The sequence below is a fragment of the Abrus precatorius genome, unplaced genomic scaffold, assembly GCF_003935025.1.
Source record: "Abrus precatorius isolate BTA unplaced genomic scaffold, Abrus_2018 Scaffold6, whole genome shotgun sequence".
Lineage (NCBI taxonomy): Eukaryota > Viridiplantae > Streptophyta > Magnoliopsida > Fabales > Fabaceae > Abrus > Abrus precatorius.
The window spans coordinates 24,318,135-24,341,669 of NW_020874406.1; the positions used below are offsets into that span (position 1 = coordinate 24,318,135).

Here is a 23,535-nt window from a genome sequence, read left to right on the forward strand (position 1 = left end):
TTCTTCTGAAAAGAATCACACAACTTGTAGCTAAATTCATCATGACCATAACCAATAAAGATACATTGCCTTGTCTTCGCATCCAACTTTAATCTTTCATCATTTGGTACATGAACAAATGTCTTACAATTGAAGACACACAAATAATCATAGTTAACATTTTAGTCAAATCAAATTTTGTTTGGCACCTCAAAATTTAAAGTAACTACAAGACCACAATTAACAACATGCAATATTGCAAACAATGCCTCTCCTTAGAAATGCTTAGGCAACTTTGCTTCAGAAAGCATACACCTAACTTTTTCAACCAAAGTCCTATTCATCCTCTATGCTAGACCATTCAACTGAAGAGTTTTAAGAGGAGTCTTTTCATATCTGATATCTTGCTGCTTGCAATAGACATCAAAGGGCTCACAGTACTCACCACTATTATCAGTATGAATGCATTTTAGCTTATTGCCTTACTGTCTCTCAACCAAAGCATGCAATTCTTTGAACTTTTTAAGCACTTGGTCATTTTTCTGTAGTGAAAGCAAAGTGCAGTACTAGACGACTTTATCTTCAATAAACTACATATATCATAATGCACCAATTCAAACAACTCTAACTTTCTTAAGGGAGGATGCTTCTTAAGTTTATTTATCAGCCATGTAATAAAATTAATTTCTACAATCACAGACTATCAATCCATGATTCCAATGGTCAAAATGAAGGATGATGTATCATGAACCTGTTGTCCAATTTTAGCCTAATCCAACAGTGAACGAAGCAAAAATCACAATTTTACTGAAACTAACATGTGAATATGTGAATATGTTTTTTTGCTCTATTTTTCTCTTCCTAAATGCTACAAAATTAACACACTCTGTTGATCTAAAAGACATTTCTTCACTTAGGTTAAGTGAAACAAAATGAGCTTAACAAGTTAAAATTTTTTGGATACATAGTTAAGAGTCAAACCCAACATATTTTTTCCCTCACAATTATATGGATTTGAGATTAATTATATTCATTGTGAGTTTTAAATATATAACTTATTAAATGAAATATTTAATTAATTTTGTACTACTTCTATTGCAAGTTGTAATGGTTATTCATTCTTAAAAAAAAATTCTGAATTGAAGTTACTTTATATTAAATTTAAATTTATAATTAAATAAATTTTACTTTCAAACAATACGATGGAAATCTTTAAATTCCTATGTCTTTTAATCTTTATTATTTTCCAGTTTAAAAATATTTAATTTTTTAATCTTTTATTTAATATACTTACATTGAGATTGACTGTTATTTTTTTCAATAACATTTTTTAATAGTTCACTCTTAATATGAGTAATAGTGAGTTATATTATTAAAGTTATATGATAAAAATAATTCTCAATTTTATCTTCTAATATTATAAAATTCAACACATTAATCTCTTATTTTTTTAAAATTACGATTGGCTTAATTTTTAAAGAATATTGTCACTAAATTAATTTATTAAATATTTAACCTAACACTTTACTTTTTTTTGTTATCAAAGATAATGTCATTAAATATTTTAGCAAGAGATAAAAAATTCTAATTATTAACTCTTTTTTCTAGTCATAACTTTACTTTTTTTAATTGATAATAAATTAAATAAGCTTTGCAATAATTATAAATTAGATTAAATAAAAAAAATAAGCATGCACCTTCAAAATCGATAATAGTTGAACAATTTTATCTAATAATATAAAATCTCAAAAAACAGTAAAGAACTTCCATTATTTTTTATTTATTTTCTTTTGAATCATCACATAATCCAATAACAGGCCTGATGAACAGAAATTCTAAATAAGAACTTAAGAATACAACTTGAATCATCATCTTATAATAAAAGATTTTGCTGCAACTGTTTCGATTGAAGGCTGCATGAACTAAATTTATAGTAAAAATGACAATAGATTTAATTGTGGCTTTTAGAGAGCTCCAACACAAGGCCATGGTTGTAGGGGTGGATCCACCAAGATATGATGTAGGACGAAAAAGTGATAGAAGAAATGGTGAGAACAGAACGAGATAGAAAATATGGCAATAAATAGGAAAAACAATGGCTAAGTGAAAGAGAAACATAAGCGAGAAACAAAATTCTCACTAAAATGAAAAATAATTGACTAAATATGGATATAACACCTCCATAGAGGGAAGAGAATTCCTCCACAAAATGGATGAAGGAGAGCCCCCATATCGAGTGGGAAACCCTTCTCCTTCTCTTCCCAGCGGCGCATTTTTCTTTATTTTATAGGGTTTTGGATCTTTGATATTAGAAAGCTGCCTATTTATATTCTTGGTAATTTTGTTTGTATTCTCGTACCCAAATTTTTGTTCTTATAATTTTTTTCTTTATATGGGTTTTTGTTTTTTAAATAAAAAAAGGAGAGAAAATATTATTTTATTGTTATATTTATTCCAATTTTTATGAGTTTCATAATTATTATTTTTTTAGAAAATTCTCTTTATTATCATGCACTTTTGGTCATATGCAATCTTGACCTTGAGTTTTTAAATTATACAACGTCACATCTTATACTTACTAAATTATTAAAAAAAACTTTACATTTAAGATGAAAATAGACTAAGTTAAGTTAATTTGAATTTGATATATTATTAGTCATAAATTTTTTATTAAATCTAATATGACTTTTTTAAAAGTTTGATGTGACATATTAATCATTTTAATGACCTATTTTGTATTGAGATCTCTAATAGGTATGTTTTAAAGGCCATAAAATTTATATCTAAATAAGCTATAAAAAAATGTTTCAACATCATAAATATTTGCTATAAAATTATATATTCATATTTATCACTTTTTAAATTATATATTTAATTTAAATAAGTAAAAAGCTAAGCATATAACAAACATATGCAAATAAATATTAAATGTACAAGATAAATTAAGCAAAAGTCACACATAAGATTCTAGCAAACAGCACACAATCTCTTAAAGGGTATATAGTATGACACTCTCCAACTCTAACTAAAAAAATTAGTAATTTTAATTCAAAATTTTATTTATGTTAAATTTTAATTTATTTAATATAATATTATATTATAATTTTTATATAAATTTATTTAACATATAAATTTTATGAATCTTAAATATGCTATTTTATCAAACTTAATAGGATTTTTCTTAAGCTCAATAATGACTTATTCAATTAATAAATTTTTTTAAAAATTTAAAATTACGTTTATTATTTAAATTAACCAAGTTAAGCTAAGCTTTAAAAAGATTAGATCATAAACATCTATCAAATAACTTGAGTTATTTTTATCATTTCTTTCATTACAAAAAGATTCATTATGATAGTTAACTCCTCATATATTTTTCACATGTATAGGAGTTGAGTTGCACATTTTAAAAACTCAAGATTAAAAATACAAAAGATAAAAAATATTTTTTCTTTTTTAAATGAGTATTTTTGTTTAACAAATTATGCACAAAAGAAACACATAAGAAATTAATTATTATATTAAATGTCTTAAGAACAAAATAAATTATTTGTATAATTTAATAAGTATAAGGTGTTATATTGCACAATTTAACAATTTATGGTCTAAATTGCATATAACTAAATAGGGGTGTTCAAAAAATTTAATTTTATAAACTCAATCCATAACCAATGTCAATTTGGTTTTAAAAATCTAGATCCATATTAAACCAATTTTTTTATTAACTATATTTGTGTAACTAGTTTAGTGTATAAATTCATTTTCTAAAACTGAATTTTTTTTTAGTTATTTAAATCCATATGTATGAAGCAACTTTATATCTTTATTTATTAAATTTTAGCGTTATATTAGTTTACAAAGTTTTATTGTGACTATGTTTTACTACTAATATTTTTTTATTAATCTTAATTCTTATAATTAAAACTAAATATTTAAAATAATTAAAGATATTAAAATATAATAAATATTTTTAAATTAATTATCATTGTTATTTTTATATTTATGTTTTTTAAATTTTTAAAATATTATAACATAAAAAATTTATTATAATTTATATTATTAATTTTTATTTTTATAGATTTTAATTTAAATTTTTACTATAAACTTTGTTTATTAAAAATAAGTTAAAAAAATAAATATTTTATATACTCCTATAAAATATAATATATTAATAAATATTGTTAAAATTTTTGTGAAATGCACTAATTTAATGTAATATTTTGTATAATAAATTAGTTTTACCTTAAAAATATAAAATTAAATTTAAAACTAATTCAACGTAAAACAAAATTTAAAACTAGTTTCAACAAAAATTATTTTTAAATCAATTAAAAAATAAAATAAAATAGTTTAAAATTCAACTCATATAATTAATTTATGTGATAGATGATAAAAAGTAGAATATATTTAAATATTTATTACTTTAATAAAATATAAAAATAAAAAATATTATTAATAAATTAAAATATACGTAAATATTATCTAAATATGTTTTGTTAATATAATAGACTAGAATACTCCTTGTATTCATATTTTATCTTTAATAAATATTGGTGTTTAATAAATAAATAAATATATATAATGTTATATTATTTATTATAAAATTTAAATATTTTTTAATATAATAATTTAATAATAATTAAAAAATAGTTATAGTATATTTTTACCATATGTAAAAATGGTTTAGAATTGATTTTAAACCAAATTTAAACCGATTTTAAAAAAATTAAAATGGATTAATTTATAATCCAATTCATATAATTGAATTTTTAATGGATCTAGATTGATTATTTGAAAATTCAATTCATGAACACCTCTATAACTAAAGATATAACGAGATAAAATAAAAGTTATTAATTGATAGGAAGTTATTTTAACTTAATATGTGATCTTAAGTTTAAATCATAATAAATATAATTGTATAAAAAAATCTAAAAATATTTATGGTCTAGAATAAAAATGTTAATTTTGAATCATTTGCACTTACAAAAATCTTGTAATTTATGAATTTAAAAAAAAAAAAGTCATAATAAATGCATGCCTTTCATATATATATATATATATATATATATATATATAATTTAAAAAGTATTTAAAAACAATAATTTTGTAAAAATATTTATTATTGAGGCAGGATCTTCTTATATTATTGTAAGTCTAAAGACTCTTACATTCGATCTAAATTTTTTATTTAATTTATATTTAACGAGTTATAATTTATTACTTCATTGATAGTTAAATATAAGTTAAATAAAAAATTTAGATTAAGTGTAAGAGTTTTTAGACTTATATTAATATAAAAATATCATTTCTCTTTATTATTTATTATTTATAGTTACTTAAAAAAGATTATAAATATTAATTTTAATATAAAAATAATTACTAATAAATATATTTAATTTAATATAAAATATAAAAATTTAAAATCAAATGTAAATTTTAAGTTTATGTTAAATTTAAATAATATTATTTAAAAAAGTTAAAATATTGTAAATAATATTAGATACATAATATAAAGGTAGTTACATGATTGAAAAGGAGAAATATAAAACAATAATTCTTAAAATGCTTTTCCAATAAATACAGCTAAAATTTATTATATAAGCAGAAATATATATTTTAAGGACAAAACTAATGATTTATTTTAATGAAAAAATACAAAATTACAATTTACAACTAATGTCTTGTGAGTTATAAGAATAAAAAGTTATATTTAAGTCAGTCTTAAAATCTCCGTCACTCCCATTGAAGACCCTAGTGGACTGAGTCACAATCTGGTGTCAACTTGGACAACGAACAAACTAAGTCGCTGATTTTTAGATTCTTACAATTAAACATTAAACATCAATCACGTTTAACTGTTCAATTAAACTCACATCCCAGATTCAGATTCCTCGTCAAAGCACCCTAATACAAAACACCCTATTACAACTCTGCGCCCCAAACACCTTCAATTGAGACTTTTTACAATGTTACAGGCACAGTATCACTGTTCCATAACAAAACATTAACCTCAACTTGTGTTCTAAAGTAATAATAAAACCGAACATTAATATTTTTTTTTTGAAAAAGGTCCACGATATTCAGAGCTTCTTCCGCGTTCCTTCCATCCCATTTCACCACTCTACACTCTACCCTTTCTTTCTCTCTCTCTCGAATCAGCTACAGTAATGAAGAAAGTCTTAACCTTGTAAACGTTACACTTTCTTCTTGTCCTTTCCTTCCGATTCAAGGGACCAAGCGCGTGCCCATTCACCCTCATGAGAATAAGATCTCACCTGGGAACCCACACTTCACGCAATGCAAGACCCCACTTCTGTTTCCGAAACTGATCACCACCATCAGCAGCACCATCACCATGAAACTGCGTCGTTCAAGCGCAGCAACCGTTCTAAGCGACCCGTGTTCAAGGTACTCCCCGGTCAGATCGCGTTCCGCTTGGTATGCCACGCGTCCATCGTCGGTGGCTTGATCGGTAGCTCCGGCTCCATCGTGTCTCAGCTCCGGCGGGAAACGGGGTGTAAAATCCACTGCGAGGACTCGGTGCCCAGCATCGAAGACCGGGTCATATTGGTAATCGGGTCGCTTTCGCCCCGAAAAGGACTCGATTTGGGTGATGGGGAGGTTGAGGTTTCGAACGCGCAAGAAGCTGTAGTTAGGGTTTTTGAGAGAGTTTGGGAACTTGAGGCCGAGAAAGGGTTTAACGTTAACAAAGGCGTGAACGGCGAGGTTTTGTGTAAATTGCTTGCGCACACTTCCCAGATTGGTGCCGTTGTAGGCAAAGGAGGGAAGAACATAACCACTATTAGGAACACTAGTGGCGCCAAAATTAGGGTTTGCCCTCCTCCACAATGTGCTTCTAAAGACGAGGAGTTAGTTCAAGTGAGTTTTTTTTTTTTTTTTTTTTTCTGTTATTGTTGTTATAATTGGAAAGAATAACGTGTTAAATTTTTAATGGTCAACGCCTTCGTTATTTTTGTTGCTTGCCAGGGACCTTGTTTCTTAAATGCCGTATTGCTTAATTTGGAATGGAAATCATATTAGAATGTGTGTGAGAGTGAATTGGGATTTCTGTTTGAGATTGTGGGCAAGTGAATGTGATGTGTCACTCTGTCAAATGTCAATATTGAATTTGATTTTCTAGTAGCGCAAATTGTCGTTTCATTTTTCTTGCAATATGGGAACCTTTTTTTTTTTTGGTTCCTCCATCGTGATTTCATCCGATGCTATTAGTGAATACGTGGTTTTCGTGTCAACGCGTGCCCTTCATTTCTGGATATAGTTTTGGGTCCTACACTCTATTAAATACTTTCAATTGTTTTTAAAAATTGTGTGTTAAATGTTTTTTCTATTTTTTGATACAATAAGTACTATGGACTTCTTTTTCCTTTTACCAATAAATCCCTATAATTTTCAGGGGGTGGGGGATTTAAAATTGCAAGAAAAGGAAAGTTAGAGATCCTAGTTCCATATCTAGAATTTCTTTTCATGAACTTCCAAAAAAAAAAATCAGTCACTTGTCATTGAAAAATGGCTTGAAATTTTTTTCTTTATCTGGGAACTTGTTTAATTGGCAGATAACTGGTGGAATTTTGGCTGCAAAGAAAGCATTAATTGCTGTATCTCATTGTCTTCAAGATTGTCCGCCATTAAGCAAAGTTCCAGTTTCTTTTAGCACACCAACTGTTAGCTCGTCTGATAGGTCCTCCTCTGATCCAAATGCTGAACTATTTCCTCATCTTAATTCATTGTTACCGTCCATGGAGGGTTTATCTATGCATGATGCTCCCAAACAGACAACTAACTCTAATGAAACCTCTAGTCGCGATTCAAAAGGTACAGAACAGCAAGTTGTGTTCAGGATCCTTTGTTCTAATAATGTAGCTGGGAGTGTGATTGGCAAAAGAGGGGCTATAGTCAGAGCTCTGGAAAGTAAAACAGGTGCTTCCATTATCTTTGCAGCTCCTTTAAGTGAGTTTGCAGAGCGCATAGTCACCATTTCTGCTATAGAGGTTAGTCATGTGATTGTTGCACTATGCTGCTACTGTCTCACCTCATGCTCTTAGTATTGTCAGTTTTTTTTTTTTTTTTTTGGTGCCATCTTTCTCGTGTGTTCATGCAATGACATATAATCATACATTTGATAGATCTGCTTGAAAACACATTCTGGTTTACCATAATTGGTATTGTTGATTTAGAACTGGCTTATGTTCATCCAGAACCTTGAATCTTGTTATTCTCCTGCACAAGATGCTGTTACACTTGTCTTTGCTAGAATTATCGAAGATCAAATTGGAAAGGGTTTTCTCCCAGTATCGAGTATGGAATCACCTGTAACTGCGAGGCTTTTAGTTGCATTAAACACAGTAAATTGCTTGGGTGGCGGTGAAGGTCAGTTGATTTCAGAACTGAGAGAATCAACTGGTGCTGATATACAAATATTGCATGGGGAGCCAGTTCCAAATGGTGCTTCAGATAATGATGTGGTGGTGCAGGTACACTTATTTATTTAATCTAATTCAAGTCTCAAATGTAGAAAACAGTTGACAAATATTCTTGGCTAGAAGCTCTGCCCAACTTATTGAAATTAATTTTAATATTACATAGAAAATATTCATTACATCTGATGAAAAAGCAGTCCTCATTTGTTAGTTTCTTTCAGGAACCACCTGTGTGTCATTGTATTGTATGTATACTTAGTATGCAATATCTTTCCAATCTTTGTTCCATCTACTTAGTGATTGGTGTAGTTTGATGCTTTTGTCTACCGATCTAGGTTTAAGGTTAGGCATTAACTGATAACAAATATTTTATTTTGTTGCACTGGGTGACTATTGAGGCATTTGAGCGCTCAGAATAGACTTGGTTTCTTATTATGACTCCAACATTCTTTTGTTCCTGTACCATTGTCAAGATTGAACTTAAGAGAGAGAGGGATTTCATGCAGATCACTGGAGGGTACCAATGCGTACAAAATGCCCTATATAAAATCACTTGTAGAATCAGGGATAATCTTCTGCCAAATGAGGTGGTTGCTGAGGCAAGAAAGAAATTCAATTGGAAAGTGAATACGGATCCTGTAAAGGGTAATTCTTTTGGCCGTGGAAGATCTGCTTTTCCTTCTGGGAGGTTTCTGCCGAAGGTATTCTTCTATTACAACTCTTTCTTGTTCTTCCAGGGCTCACAGGATGAGATTGCTTAGGAGTTTGTATATTTGCAGAATGCAGGGGTGCATGCTGAAACAATATCACAAAATGGAGAATCAAATACAGATTTAAGTGAGAATTCGGAACGTGGGAGGTCAGTATGATGCAGGACCGAATACATGTTTATCTTTGCTGTTCTTTCCCCTTTTCCCTTTTCTTTCCTGTTTTGGGAAAGTTGTTCTCCACTATATAGTTAAACGTTTTTTCTTGCCCTAAAAATTTCTCTTTGGAGAACTGTTTTGTTTTTTGCGACAGTGATCTTAGAATTTATGGATTAATCGTATGTGGTACTAGGGAAATAAATGCAGCAGATAGGCACATCAACAATATAGCTAGAAGTAGAATAATAGGATTTTATGATTGATGGTATTTATTTTTCAATTTTCATTAAATAAAAAGCTTAATTACACTTTTGGTTCCTTTAGTTTGAATATAATTTTGGTCCCCAATTTTTTTTTTTTGGAGTTAATTAAGTTTTTCTTTACTTTAAAATACATTAAGTCTCCGGGTTGATTTTTTCTTTTGCCTAAAACTTTAGCATTGTTATTTTTAACTCAAAATCTTTATTAATTGAATTGATTAAATTCCCTTCTATTCAAATTAATCAACTAAAATATTCAAACTATTCAAACTCTATTTTCACATCTTAAAAAAATTTTAAATTTTATTTTAAAAATTGTTAAGTTTTCACTAAATTTCTGAATGTCGACCTTTTAAGATGTGCTTTGATATATAACTTATTTAATTACTTATACTATACAGTTCTTTTTAAACAATGATTTATACTACAAATTTAAAGATAAAATTTATAGGATAAGCTGAAAATAATTTATTTTCATAAATTATATTAAGAAGCTACAAGCTAAAAATGACTTATAAAATCATAAATTGTTGATTAGCTCTTTCATATATGTCTTTAATATTATTTTATGTTTGAATTTCATTACAAATCACCTATAAATTTAGATAAAAAATAAAAAATTGAAGGTTTAAGTAGAACTAAATTTGTGTAATATTTTAAAATAGAAAGATTTAATTAGCTAAAAAAAAAGTTGAGTAACTAAAATCACACATATTTCAAATTAGAAGGGTCAAAAGTGTAATTAAGCTATTAAAAAAAAGATTTACTTGCGTTTGGAAGAACTTATGGAGAGCTTGTGAAAATAGCTTTAGTTTATAATTCTCTAGTAAACTTTTGAATATAACTTGTGTAAAAAAGTTCTTTTTAACTTAATTTGATAAATTTCACGATTAAATTCATGCATAAGCTTTCATGTGAAAAAAAATATTAAATAAACATTTAATTTAACTTCTTACCCAAAGGCACCTTTATGTAGGTCGCATTATCATATACACATTCAATTAGTAAAATCTTTAAATTCCTAATTATTTGATGTTGAACCCAATGGCATAATATATTTAGGAAGTCAATAAAATAAGTAACACAGTGCTGGAGAGATAAAATATTTCAATTTGTTAAGACATCTCAACCTCCGTGCTTGTTGAAATACTTTGGCAGAGGAAACATGCTTGCTACTGTGACAAATACTACTGTGGAGATTGTAGTTTCTGAACACGTCTTTGGTTCTGTTTATGGTGAAGATGGTGGCAATTTGGATCGAATCAGACAGGTGCTTAATTATTCCCTTTAGAAAGATATGGTGGATTATTAATTGTGAATTTTGGTTGGGTGGTCGTGTTTTCTTCTGAGATTTATTGTGATTTGATTCCATTTTGTTACATTTGTTGCATTGAGGTAATATTTGGTTTATTTGCGCTATGATAAATTTATTGGCCATTATCTAAGTTTAGCTTGGTCTTCTCATGTATGTATATGTACTGATCAACATGGAATCAAAACTTTATAGAAATTACGGACATTCTTTTAACATTGAATAAATAGTTATCGATAATGTTGAGAATTTCATGATCATGATTCTATATATTTTTTCCCAAGACTGTATAAACAGCAGAAAATTCTGTGCTATAATGTATTTTCTACTTGGGTTATATGCACATGAACATATTTGTCCACTGGATATTACCAAATTCAGATTCATAGTTTGGTACACTTAAGAGCAGTGTTATGTGACCAGATTTCAGGGGCAAGTGTAACAGTATACGATCCTTCTGTTGGTACAAGTGGAGGGAAAGTTGTGATATCTGGGACACCAGATCAAACCTTTGCAGCGCAGAGCTTGCTTCAAGCCTTCATTCAAACTGGACAAGTGAGCTGATGGAAAACCTGAAAGCTGCATTTCATCGTCAGTTAGGGCCATAAGTGGTGTATATAGTTACGTCACACGACAACCTTCACATTGTTAATATGGATTCACTGTTTTCTAATTTCCTTTAAGATTTTTTATGCTTACCTCCTATAGATTACAAACACATATTTTGTTCTCTCTATCTCTCTCTCTGTTTAAAGATTCACATGGTATCGTTTTGCTCCAAGACCCATTTATAAAAATTCATCCTCATCTTTTTTTTTCTTTTTGCTATTGATATTTATTTTCGTGATTTGATATACTTAAATTTAACAATTAGTAAACTATCCTCATTTTACTAAGAAATGAAACAAATCAAAGTGAAAATCTGTTACAAGATGAAGGTAGAGATACATTTCGACTTGTTCTATGACCGAAGTGGAATATATATTTGGATTTACTTAGTCTGTTTAAAGATTCACATGGTATCGTTTTGCTCCAAGACCCATTTATAAAAATTCATCCTCATCTTTTTTTTTCTTTTTGCTATTGATATTTATTTTCGTGATTTGATATACTTAAATTTAACAATTAGTAAACTATCCTCATTTTACTAAGAAATGAAACAAATCAAAGTGAAAATCTGTTACAAGATGAAGGTAGAGATACATTTCGACTTATTCTATGACCGAAGTGGAATATATATTTGGATTTACTTAGTCTGTTTAAAGATTCACATGGTATCGTTTTGCTCCAAGACCCATTTATAAAAATTCATCCTCATCTTTTTTTTTCTTTTTGCTATTGATATTTATTTTCGTGATTTGATATACTTAAATTTAACAATTAGTAAACTATCCTCATTTTACTAAGAAATGAAACAAATCAAAGTGAAAATCTGTTACAAGATGAAGGTAGAGATACATTTCGACTTGTTCTATGACCGAAGTGGAATATATATTTGGATTTACTTAGTCTGTTTAAAGATTCACATGGTATCGTTTTGCTCCAAGACCCATTTATAAAAATTCATCCTCATCTTTTTTTTTCTTTTTGCTATTGATATTTATTTTCGTGATTTGATATACTTAAATTTAACAATTAGTAAACTATCCTCATTTTACTAAGAAATGAAACAAATCAAAGTGAAAATCTGTTACAAGATGAAGGTAGAGATACATTTCGACTTATTCTATGACCGAAGTGGAATATATATTTGGATTTACTTAGTCTGTTTAAAGATTCACATGGTATCGTTTTGCTCCAAGACCCATTTATAAAAATTCATCCTCATCTTTTTTTTTCTTTTTGCTATTGATATTTATTTTCGTGATTTGATATACTTAAATTTAACAATTAGTAAACTATCCTCATTTTACTAAGAAATGAAACAAATCAAAGTGAAAATCTGTTACAAGATGAAGGTAGAGATACATTTCGACTTGTTCTATGACCGAAGTGGAATATATATTTGGATTTACTTAGTCTGTTTAAAGATTCACATGGTATCGTTTTGCTCCAAGACCCATTTATAAAAATTCATCCTCATCTTTTTTTTTCTTTTTGCTATTGATATTTATTTTCGTGATTTGATATACTTAAATTTAACAATTAGTAAACTATCCTCATTTTACTAAGAAATGAAACAAATCAAAGTGAAAATCTGTTACAAGATGAAGGTAGAGATACATTTCGACTTATTCTATGACCGAAGTGGAATATATATTTGGATTTACTTAGTCTGTTTAAAGATTCACATGGTATCGTTTTGCTCCAAGACCCATTTATAAAAATTCATCCTCATCTTTTTTTTTCTTTTTGCTATTGATATTTATTTTCGTGATTTGATATACTTAAATTTAACAATTAGTAAACTATCCTCATTTTACTAAGAAATGAAACAAATCAAAGTGAAAATCTGTTACAAGATGAAGGTAGAGATACATTTCGACTTATTCTATGACCGAAGTGGAATATATATTTGGATTTACTTAGTCTGTTTAAAGATTCACATGGTATCGTTTTGCTCCAAGACCCATTTATAAAAATTCATCCTCATCTTTTTTTTTCTTTTTGCTATTGATATTTATTTTCGTGATTTGATATACTTAAATTTAACAATTAGTAAACTATCCTCATTTTACTAAGAAATGAAACAAATCAAAGTGAAAATCTGTTACAAGATGAAGGTAGAGATACATTTCGACTTATTCTATGACCGAAGTGGAATATATATTTGGATTTACTTAGTCTGTTTAAAGATTCACATGGTATCGTTTTGCTCCAAGACCCATTTATAAAAATTCATCCTCATCTTTTTTTTTCTTTTTGCTATTGATATTTATTTTCGTGATTTGATATACTTAAATTTAACAATTAGTAAACTATCCTCATTTTACTAAGAAATGAAACAAATCAAAGTGAAAATCTGTTACAAGATGAAGGTAGAGATACATTTCGACTTGTTCTATGACCGAAGTGGAATATATATTTGGATTTACTTAGTCTGTTTAAAGATTCACATGGTATCGTTTTGCTCCAAGACCCATTTATAAAAATTCATCCTCATCTTTTTTTTTTCTTTTTGCTATTGATATTTATTTTCGTGATTTGATATACTTAAATTTAACAATTAGTAAACTATCCTCATTTTACTAAGAAATGAAACAAATCAAAGTGAAAATCTGTTACAAGATGAAGGTAGAGATACATTTCGACTTATTCTATGACCGAAGTGGAATATATATTTGGATTTACTTAGTCTGTTTAAAGATTCACATGGTATCGTTTTGCTCCAAGACCCATTTATAAAAATTCATCCTCATCTTTTTTTTTCTTTTTGCTATTGATATTTATTTTCGTGATTTGATATACTTAAATTTAACAATTAGTAAACTATCCTCATTTTACTAAGAAATGAAACAAATCAAAGTGAAAATCTGTTACAAGATGAAGGTAGAGATACATTTCGACTTGTTCTATGACCGAAGTGGAATATATATTTGGATTTACTTAGTCTGTTTAAAGATTCACATGGTATCGTTTTGCTCCAAGACCCATTTATAAAAATTCATCCTCATCTTTTTTTTTCTTTTTGCTATTGATATTTATTTTCGTGATTTGATATACTTAAATTTAACAATTAGTAAACTATCCTCATTTTACTAAGAAATGAAACAAATCAAAGTGAAAATCTGTTACAAGATGAAGGTAGAGATACATTTCGACTTATTCTATGACCGAAGTGGAATATATATTTGGATTTACTTAGTCTGTTTAAAGATTCACATGGTATCGTTTTGCTCCAAGACCCATTTATAAAAATTCATCCTCATCTTTTTTTTTCTTTTTGCTATTGATATTTATTTTCGTGATTTGATATACTTAAATTTAACAATTAGTAAACTATCCTCATTTTACTAAGAAATGAAACAAATCAAAGTGAAAATCTGTTACAAGATGAAGGTAGAGATACATTTCGACTTATTCTATGACCGAAGTGGAATATATATTTGGATTTACTTAGAATATGTTCGGTAATTTATAATTTTTTTAGTAAATTAACAGAGTTGTTTAGTAAGTAGAAAATAAAGAGTTTACGACATTTGAAAGTTAATTTATGGATTTGTTTTAGTAATATTCGGTTCACTAAAATCAATTTTTAGTAATTATTTATTTTATTTTTAACCTTTTAAATAATTTATATTTACCAAAAATGTTAACATTTTGTTTTTAGTTATTTAACATATTTTATTTAGTTACGCAATTAATTTTATCAATTATTCTAATTCAATTAGCTAATGGGAAAGTGTAAGCTTTTAATTAACTTGATAGTTATAAGCTATAAACTATAAAGTTTTAATTAATTTTATCAAATAGAATCTTAATTTTTAGCATATACTTATTCTATTAAATATTTTTTGACATTAAATTTTATCAATTGATTATTAGATTAAAAGTCTTAGTATATTAAGTGTAAGGTTTTCTTTAATATTTAAAAAATTAATTAATACTTCGTTAATTACTTTAATGACTTAAATTATATTTTAATAGTCAACACATAGTAGTCTAAGTGATAAGGAGTGTATTTCTCATTAACATTTTAAGTATAAATTTTGTAGATGAAAAAAATAATGCATTAGAAGAGCTTAAACTAGGAGCAACTTCACATAAGTGGGTTCCCTGAATAGATTTTTTTTTTTAATCAAAAGTTGATGTGATGTTTAAATAATAAAGGTTTTAGGAATTTTTTTAATGTGTTATTTTTCCAAAAGTTGAAATACTATACATTTTTAACTATAATTTTTATTATATTTGATAGGAAATTTATTACGACTTCTATAAGATTTTTAAATTACACAAAATTGAAAGAAATCATATATATCTGAAAAATGTATAGGATTACGATTATTTTATTTAAAATAAAATTCGAGAAATTATTTGTCAAAACATAAAATACCAATGAAAATTTATAAAAATCGAAAACATTCTCATTTGACCCTTATATTACATATGTCAAATAATAATTTAGTGCGTTGAAATTCAAGGACATATGTATAGACGAATAATTTTGTGAGGGAAAAAGCATGGTTTAATCAGTAGCAGCTTCACAAACCTCAGGTTAACTTGTCGTTTTTATTTTCTTCATTTTATTTTAAAAATATATTGAAGAAGAAAATAACATGAAAGAATGAATTTCTATTCTTCTCTGATCGCACAATGCGCACACACGAAATCCTTAACTGCCCTCAGAGCAGTTCACGCCAACGTCATCAAATCCGGTTTCTCGTACTCGTTGTTGGGACACAAGCTCATTGATGTCTACATCAAATGTTGTAGCCTTGCTGAAGCACGCAACTTGTTCGACGAATTGCCCAACAGACACATAGTTACTTGGAATTCGATGATATCTTCTCATGTCAGCCATGGGAAGAGCAAAGAAGCCGTTGAGTTCTATGGCAACATGCTTGTGGAGGGTGTTTTACCTGATGCTTACACCTTCTCAGCTATCTTTAAGGCTTTTTCAGAGTTGGATCTTCTATGCTATGGCCAGAAGGCTCATGGGTTGGCTGTGATTTTGGGTTTGGAGGTGTTGGATGGGTTTGTTGCGAGTGCCCTTGTTGATATGTATGCCAAGTTTGATAAAATGAAGGATGCCCATTTGGTGTTTGATCGTGTTTTGGAGAAAGATGTTGTCTTGTTCACTGCATTGATTGTGGGCTATGCTCAACATGGTCTTGATAGGGAAGCTTTAGGGGTTTTTGAGGATATGGTCAATAGGGGAGTCAAGCCTAATGAGTATACTCTTGCTAGTGTCTTGATTAGTTGTGGTAATCTAGGGGGTTTGGTTAATGGTCAGTTGATTCATGGTCTTGTTGTTAAGTCTGGTTTGGAATCTGTTGTTGCTTCACAGACTTCACTTCTTACCATGTATTCAAGATGCAGTATGGTTGAAGATTCTATAAGGGTGTTTAATCAGCTTGATTATGCAAGCCAGGTGACTTGGACATCTTTTGTTGTGGGTCTTGTGCAAAATGGGAGAGAGGAGGTTGCCGTGTCAATATTCAGGGAAATGATTCGCTGTTCAATAAGTCCAAATCCTTTCACATTGTCCAGTATTCTTCATGCATGTTCAAGCCTTGCAATGCTTGAAGTAGGGGAACAAATCCATTCCATAATCAAGAAACTAGGATTAAATGGAAATAAGTATGCTGGTGCAGCACTGATTAATTTGTATGGAAAATGTGGAAATATAGGCAAGGCAAGGTCTGTTTTTGATGAGTTAAGTGAGTTAGATGTAGTATCCATCAATTCAATGATCTATGCTTATGCCCAAAATGGTTTTGGGCATGGGGCACTTCAGCTGTTTGAAAGAATGAAAAAACTGGGATTTGCGCCAAATAGTGTGACATTTATCAGCATTCTCTTGGCATGCAACAATGCAGGGTTAGTTGAAGAAGGCTGTCAAATATTTGCCTCCATTAGGAATAATCACAATATTGGATTGACAAGAGACCATTTTGCTTGTATGATTGATTTGCTAGGAAGAGCAAGGAGACTTGAAGAGGCTGCAATGTTGATAGAGGAAGTGAGAAATCCGGATGTGGTACTATGGAGGATACTTCTAAACGCATGTAAGATTCATGGAGAGGTAGAAATGGCAGAGAAAATTATGAGAAAAATCCTTGAGCTTGCTCCTGGGGATGGGGGAACTCATATCCTCTTGACAAATCTTTATGCTTCAGCTGGCAAATGGAGTCAGGTGATTGAGATGAAAAGCACAATAAGAGATCTGAAACTGAAGAAAAGTCCTGCAATGAGTTGGGTTGATGTTGATAGAGAGGTGCATACTTTTATGGCAGGAGATTTATCTCACCCAAGAGCTCATGAGATTTTGGAAATGTTGCTTGGATTAATAGAGAAGGTTAAAACTTTGGGTTATAATCCTGATACCAGGTTTGTGTTGCAGGATTTGGATGAAGAGAAGAAGATGAGTTCTTTACATTATCACAGTGAAAAATTGGCTATAGCTTTTGCTTTATGGAAGACTATTGGTAGGACTACTACCATCAGAATTTTTAAGAATATTAGAGTTTGTGGTGACTGCCACAGTTGGATAAAATTTGTTTCTTTACTTACTGGGAGGGATATTATTGCTAGAGATGCAAAGAGATTCCATCATTTCAAAGGAGGGCTATGTTCCTGTAAAGATTATTGGTAAATCACATTTGTTATCTTCTATTCTTAGCCCCTCTAGATGTGCCACTCAGACACATGTCTGTCTTAACTAGTCCGTGAAGCAAGGTAACCATGCATGACTATTCATCTGGACTGTTGTCTTGCCATAACTTTTTACTGTAATTATTTTTACCATCCCTTATAGATCTATGCTCAATACTTCCTTACCACCAGTCCTTTTCCCATTAGGTAAGGGTTGGTTACATGGATCAAATGGTGCTCTAGTGCTCTATTGTGACTCATGTCCATAGACAAACTATTATCTACTAAATTTTTCTTAAAGATGTATATGAAAAATAGACCAAGGAAGATCTGAGTTTAATCCTTCAGGCATTACTAATTCAATTAATTTTGTTAGATAACTGCTAAATTTGGTATTTAACTTAGTGTAGCTCTGATTCCTTTTGTTCTTTTCCCAAACAGAAACAAAGGTATATTAGGAAAGGGATTCTTATGATCATGTGTCCCCTTCTCTTTGGTTTATAATGAAATTGAAATTTATCATTATAAAGTAGTCAGTTTTAGTTAAAATAAGAGAGTTTTAAACGTAATTTTTTTTTGCATCTGCTTTTCTTTTTTGCTTTCTTAATAGAAATATCTCCTTCATCCATTTTTCTTAAGGTAATGTTGCTTTGGCCTTCATCTTCTTGCATCTGTCTCAGTCTTAAGACAACTTTGCTCTTTTTAATATTTAGATCTGTGTCTAGAAGAACAAAATTATATATTAAATGTCTCTCCTTAATAGAAATAAATTTACTTCTGATACTTTCTTGGGAGTTAGATAAGATTTCATGCAATAAATTCATGTGTGGTGCGGCTATTGATGAAAATTTTACTTTGTTTATCATTGTCTTTTGGTGGGTAGCACATCCAATGCTTTTAAAAACTAGGTTGTTCATCCAGTTGGTAAGACTACTAGTTGGACAGATTTAACTGGTAGCCAAATTAGAATTACATTAAAAAAAGATATAAGTAATTATATCACTAATACATTTATGTGGATAAGTTAAATACAACTATTTTAATCATAACACAACACAAATTTAATATACAAATATTTGTATACAAAGGAGTTCTAGTAACACACTCTTTTTTAATACACTATTATTAAATTTATTGAAAATCACAAACTTATGAGTGGAACTCATTAAATAGTTAGATTTACCTAATTCTGTGATTCTTACTAAATTTCAGTGAATAATAAAGAGTCTGTCTATTTGAAAACATGTATTGCTAAGATTTTTCTATGTATATGTTACTAAACATCAGCTATTACAGAATATACATGAAACTTAATAATGTTAAAATCCACGTGTTGCTTTATTATTAGGATAAACAATGAATTATTTACCAAGATCTTATTGTATCCTTTATTAGTCCATGTCAATCTCTTTATATTCTGACTTCTTTGACTTTATTTACACATGCAATTCCATTCCTGAATATTTGTTATCTTGATTCTGTAATCAAGGCTTGTAAAAATCTAATATGAACTTGTTATTTATTTTTATTTTTATTTCTAGTTAGTATTTTCTGTCAGTACGACCTTTCAATGCTGTTAAATGGTATTCACATATGGACTTCGGGTTTGGGCTGGGGTGATATATAGTTTGTGAAGATGGTAGATTTCTCTGTTGGTCATCCATTATTTTCATGATGACTAAAATTTTGTCCCTTTAATCTGTTTTGACTAACAGCATTATGGGGGTGACATTTCGGATTTGTAATTATACTTTGTTATGGTTAATAATGAATATGGAGAGCAAACAAAGGAGGAGTTGCTTCCTGGAGGTAGAAACCTACGTGTCACCAATGAGAATGTCATTACTTTTATTCATCTTGTAACCAACCACCGCCTGAATTTTCAAGTAAAGTTATTTTTTATAATTTGGATTGCATCTTGTTCTACAACTCAATCCATGTTTCAATTACATAATAAAAATAATTATGCTTTCAGATACACCAAACGAGATGCAGCCGCCTAGTTGAGCACTGGCATATGGTATCACGATATTGTATGATAAATTGATAATGTTAATCCCCACATCTTACAACGAGAAGTTTTTCAGTTTTCATTTAAGTATGTTTCAAGCGTTTTGATTTATAAATTGTGGAACTAAATATGATTTTGATTTAGAAAGAGATTTCCAATTGAGATTGATGATTGAGATTTATAGATATGTTTTTGAATGAGTTTGGAAGTCAATACTGGTTTTAACATTGTTTTATATTGTCATGACTGGAGAGGCGATATGTTGATAAGGGTGGCTGAGATATATGTGGAACACCTGAGAGGCAAACCCTTTGAGAGATGAAATCATAACAGGTCTAGTTGATAGGTATGCGGTAGGTACTCAGTAAGGAAAGGGCTACCCGTTGGCACCATCCCCTACAAGGAAAGGGCTATTCATTGAGGTAGGGCTCCTAAGAGGAAAGGGCTATCCATTGAGGCATTCTCACTCTTTGCGGAGGGGACTACCTAATGAGATGCAGCCGCCAAGATATAGGCTGGGCCAAGCGAGGTGGAGCCGCCTAGCTGAGTACTGACATATTGTATCACAGATGCGAGTTATGATAATTCCATGCCCACACCTTATAACATATGGTTCCCTTTTCAGTTATGATGATATTTGTATGTACACGTATTTGCATTTGGTTTCAGATTATGTTGAGTGTGGTTTCCAGTTTTCACTATGTAAACATGACACCTATATATTATACTTTGATACTGTGATAATTGTGACTTTCTAAGTTGTTATCTGCATTTGTTTTACAAGACAACCTTCCAGACATATGAGTAAATCAGTAATGATGGGAATTGACCCTTCTTGAATCTGATTAGCTGGTATTTATCGTTAATTAAGATTCCAGCATGCAATAGAACGTGTTGTAACTGTTTGGGCTACCAATATGTGGAACCTTGTCATTAAATGATGTTATTGGTGAGTACAATTAATCATTCATGAATATTCAGCATGAATTGAATCAATATCGGTAACAAAATTGCTGTATCATAGCCTACAAGTTGACATCAAGACAGGTATTGTGACTGAGTTCAATTATTGAAAATTGACCAGCAAATGTGAGTCTTTAATTTTGTGACTTCCATGATTTCTGTTGCAGGACTTGTTTAAAATCACTCTCTTATTTCTGTTGTCTGATTTTGCAAGGGTAGCTATTAGCAACTTTTACTTAACTACAAAGCCAATATGGAGTCTTCTAAGACTATGATTTGTCTTTCAGGTCCTAAAATTTTTTTACTTTAGCATTAGAGCTTCCTTTGGCCTTTTCAGAAGAGACAAGACTGTTACAGCAATGTTCTTCGCTGAAAGTCCTGCTTCTTCTGTCTGATCTTGCGGTGATCCATGCTCAATGTATTTATCAGGAAGCATCATGGCTCTCCACTGCAGGAAAAACTCAAATGAGAATCACAAGCACAAAAAACAGAGCCATGTAGTACTACTAATCTAAAAAAAAAATGATGGCAAGCGTGATCTGTCTGCATACAAGATGGTTTACCTTCAAAGGTCCATCCAGGATACCAGCTGTGCTTAGGAAATGTGAAACGTGTGATCCAAAACCTCCTATAGAACCCTCTTCCACTGTGAGGAGAAACTCGTGCTCCTTAGCTAACAGCTTAATGAGATCAGTGTCCAAAGGTTTGCAAAACCTAGCATCTGCCACTGTAACAGAAACATCTAGTGGTTTGAGCAATTTTGCAGCTTGCAGGCATTGTTGAACTACAGAACCATATCCAAAAATAGCAACTCTGCTGCCTTGTATCGGAATTCTGCCCTTTCCTATCTACATTACCAAATTTTTTATCATTTGATTACTTATCTATTCAGCAATCTGTAAAGAAAATGTCAGTTACTTATGCAAACCTCAAGTGGAATTCCTTTGTTATTGAGAGGTAAAGTGGCTCCAATTCCATTGCCTTTTGGAAATCTAAAGCAGCTTGGTCTGTCATCTATTGCTGCTGCTGTTGCAATCATGTGCATCAGTTCAGCTTCATCAGATGGAGCCATGACCACCATATTGGGCAAGCAGGCCATGTATGTGATATCAAATGCTCCACAATGGGTTGGTCCATCTGCTCCAACCAAACCAGCTCTATCCATAGCAAATCGAACAGGTAGTTTCTGAAGATCTACATCATGGACCACCTTCATACTCATTATAAATTACAAACGAGATGTTTTGTGTTAGTCAAACTGATATACAACAATAATAACGAAGGCCTTATCCCACCAGATAAGACCAATTTCAAATTGATACACAAGGAACAAAAAACCAGCGCCTGCTATTTTTGCCTACTGTTAGTGGATCACCTGATCATATCCACGTTGCAGAAATGTTGAATAGATGGCACAAAATGGCTTGAGACCTTCCGCTGCTAAACCAGCTGCAAATGTAACAGCATGTTGTTCAGCTATCCCCACATCAAAACAGCGACCTGGAAACCTTTTTTGGAAATAATTTAGCCCTGTCCCGCCGCCCATTGCTGCATGAATGGCTACTATCTTATTGTCTATTTCAGCTTCTTTAATCAATGACTCAGCAAAGTACTGTGTGTATGTAAGTGTGGACGATTTTGGTTTAAACTGATGGCCTGTTGTTGGTTCAAACTTAACAACACCTGAAAGTGTGAGAGTATGAGCCATGCTCCTCATAATTCTGTTATGACAAGACAAATAAAGTTCCATACCATGCATTCTATCGGCAGCTGCTTCTGCTGGGGGGTATCCCTTCCCTTTCTCTGTCACAACATGAATCAAAATTGGACCTGGAGCAGGCGTTGCTTTCACCTTTTCAAAAATGGTGATGAGATCTTCAATGTTGTGACCATCCACAGGTCCGATACAGTATAAGCCAAGCTCCTCAAAAAATGAAGAACCGGAACCACTGATCATACCTCTTGCATACTCATCTACCTTTGCTGCAACTTGGTGTGTTTTTCCACCTATTTGCTTTGTGATGCCCTTTAGCAGAGAAAATTGGAGTCAGATGCCGCAGTATATTGAAATTCGAACTTAAGAACTGAAACCAGGAAGTATAGTTTCGAAGAAAAGTTTGTGAAGTTTACTTTTGCAGCTTCTCTAAGATTGCGGAATTTGGTGCTTGCTTGAATTTTGCTTAAAGTACTACTGAGGGCTCCAACTGGTGTTGCAGGGCCGTCAATGGTAGCAGTTGGTAATGAGACTTGTCTGTTGTCATTAAGTATAACTATCATGTTAGCACCAAGGAACCCTGCATTGTTCATAGCCTCATAAGCTTGCCCAGCAGTCATTGCTCCATCTCCAATCACCGAGATGATGCTATTTTTCTTTCCCATTAGATCCCTTGCAACTGCCATGCCTACCTTTTTTTTGTAGTAAAAAGTTTAGAACATTTGACCAGCATCT

General features: G+C 30.5%; 3 protein-coding genes across 6 annotated transcripts; 2 read left to right on the plus strand and 1 right to left on the minus strand.

The window, feature by feature from the left end:
• Nucleotides 1–5,917: 5,917 nt before the first annotated feature.
• LOC113869062 (KH domain-containing protein HEN4) lies at nt 5,918–11,662 on the plus strand. Of its 2 annotated transcripts, none has more exons than XM_027505190.1 (7): nt 5,918–6,861; nt 7,557–7,991; nt 8,199–8,474; nt 8,927–9,121; nt 9,200–9,279; nt 10,705–10,816; nt 11,282–11,662. In XM_027505190.1, exons 1-7 carry the CDS (start codon nt 6,280–6,282, stop codon nt 11,420–11,422), a joined length of 1,821 nt encoding a protein of 606 aa, XP_027360991.1. In that variant the 5' UTR covers nt 5,918–6,279; the 3' UTR covers nt 11,423–11,662. The 2 variants fall into 2 exon arrangements, with proteins under 2 accessions (XP_027360991.1, XP_027360990.1); XM_027505189.1 differs by having other exon boundaries at nt 8,894–9,121; nt 11,282–11,638.
• A 4,316-nt stretch (nt 11,663–15,978) lies between these two features.
• Nucleotides 15,979–21,116, plus strand: LOC113869573 (pentatricopeptide repeat-containing protein At5g65570). 3 transcript variants are annotated; one of them, XM_027505959.1, is made up of 3 exons: nt 15,979–17,946; nt 18,053–18,196; nt 20,920–21,116. In XM_027505959.1, the coding sequence occupies exons 1-2, from the start codon at nt 16,083–16,085 to the stop codon at nt 18,181–18,183; spliced, it is 1,995 nt and encodes a 664-aa protein (XP_027361760.1). In that variant the 5' UTR covers nt 15,979–16,082; the 3' UTR covers nt 18,184–18,196; nt 20,920–21,116. The 3 variants fall into 3 exon arrangements, with proteins under 3 accessions (XP_027361760.1, XP_027361761.1, XP_027361759.1); XM_027505960.1 differs by lacking the exon at nt 20,920–21,116 and adding an exon at nt 18,320–18,460; XM_027505958.1 differs by lacking the exon at nt 20,920–21,116 and having other exon boundaries at nt 15,979–18,206.
• Nucleotides 21,117–21,387: 271 nt separating this feature from the next.
• On the minus strand, nt 21,388–23,523 carry LOC113869590 (probable 1-deoxy-D-xylulose-5-phosphate synthase 2, chloroplastic). The gene is made up of 6 exons (XM_027505985.1): nt 23,217–23,523; nt 22,839–23,112; nt 22,462–22,769; nt 22,015–22,296; nt 21,650–21,934; nt 21,388–21,534 (listed from the first exon to the last, which is right to left on the minus strand). Exons 1-6 carry the CDS (start codon nt 23,484–23,486, stop codon nt 21,388–21,390), a joined length of 1,566 nt encoding a protein of 521 aa, XP_027361786.1. The 5' UTR covers nt 23,487–23,523.
• Between the last annotated feature and the right edge of the window lie 12 nt (nt 23,524–23,535).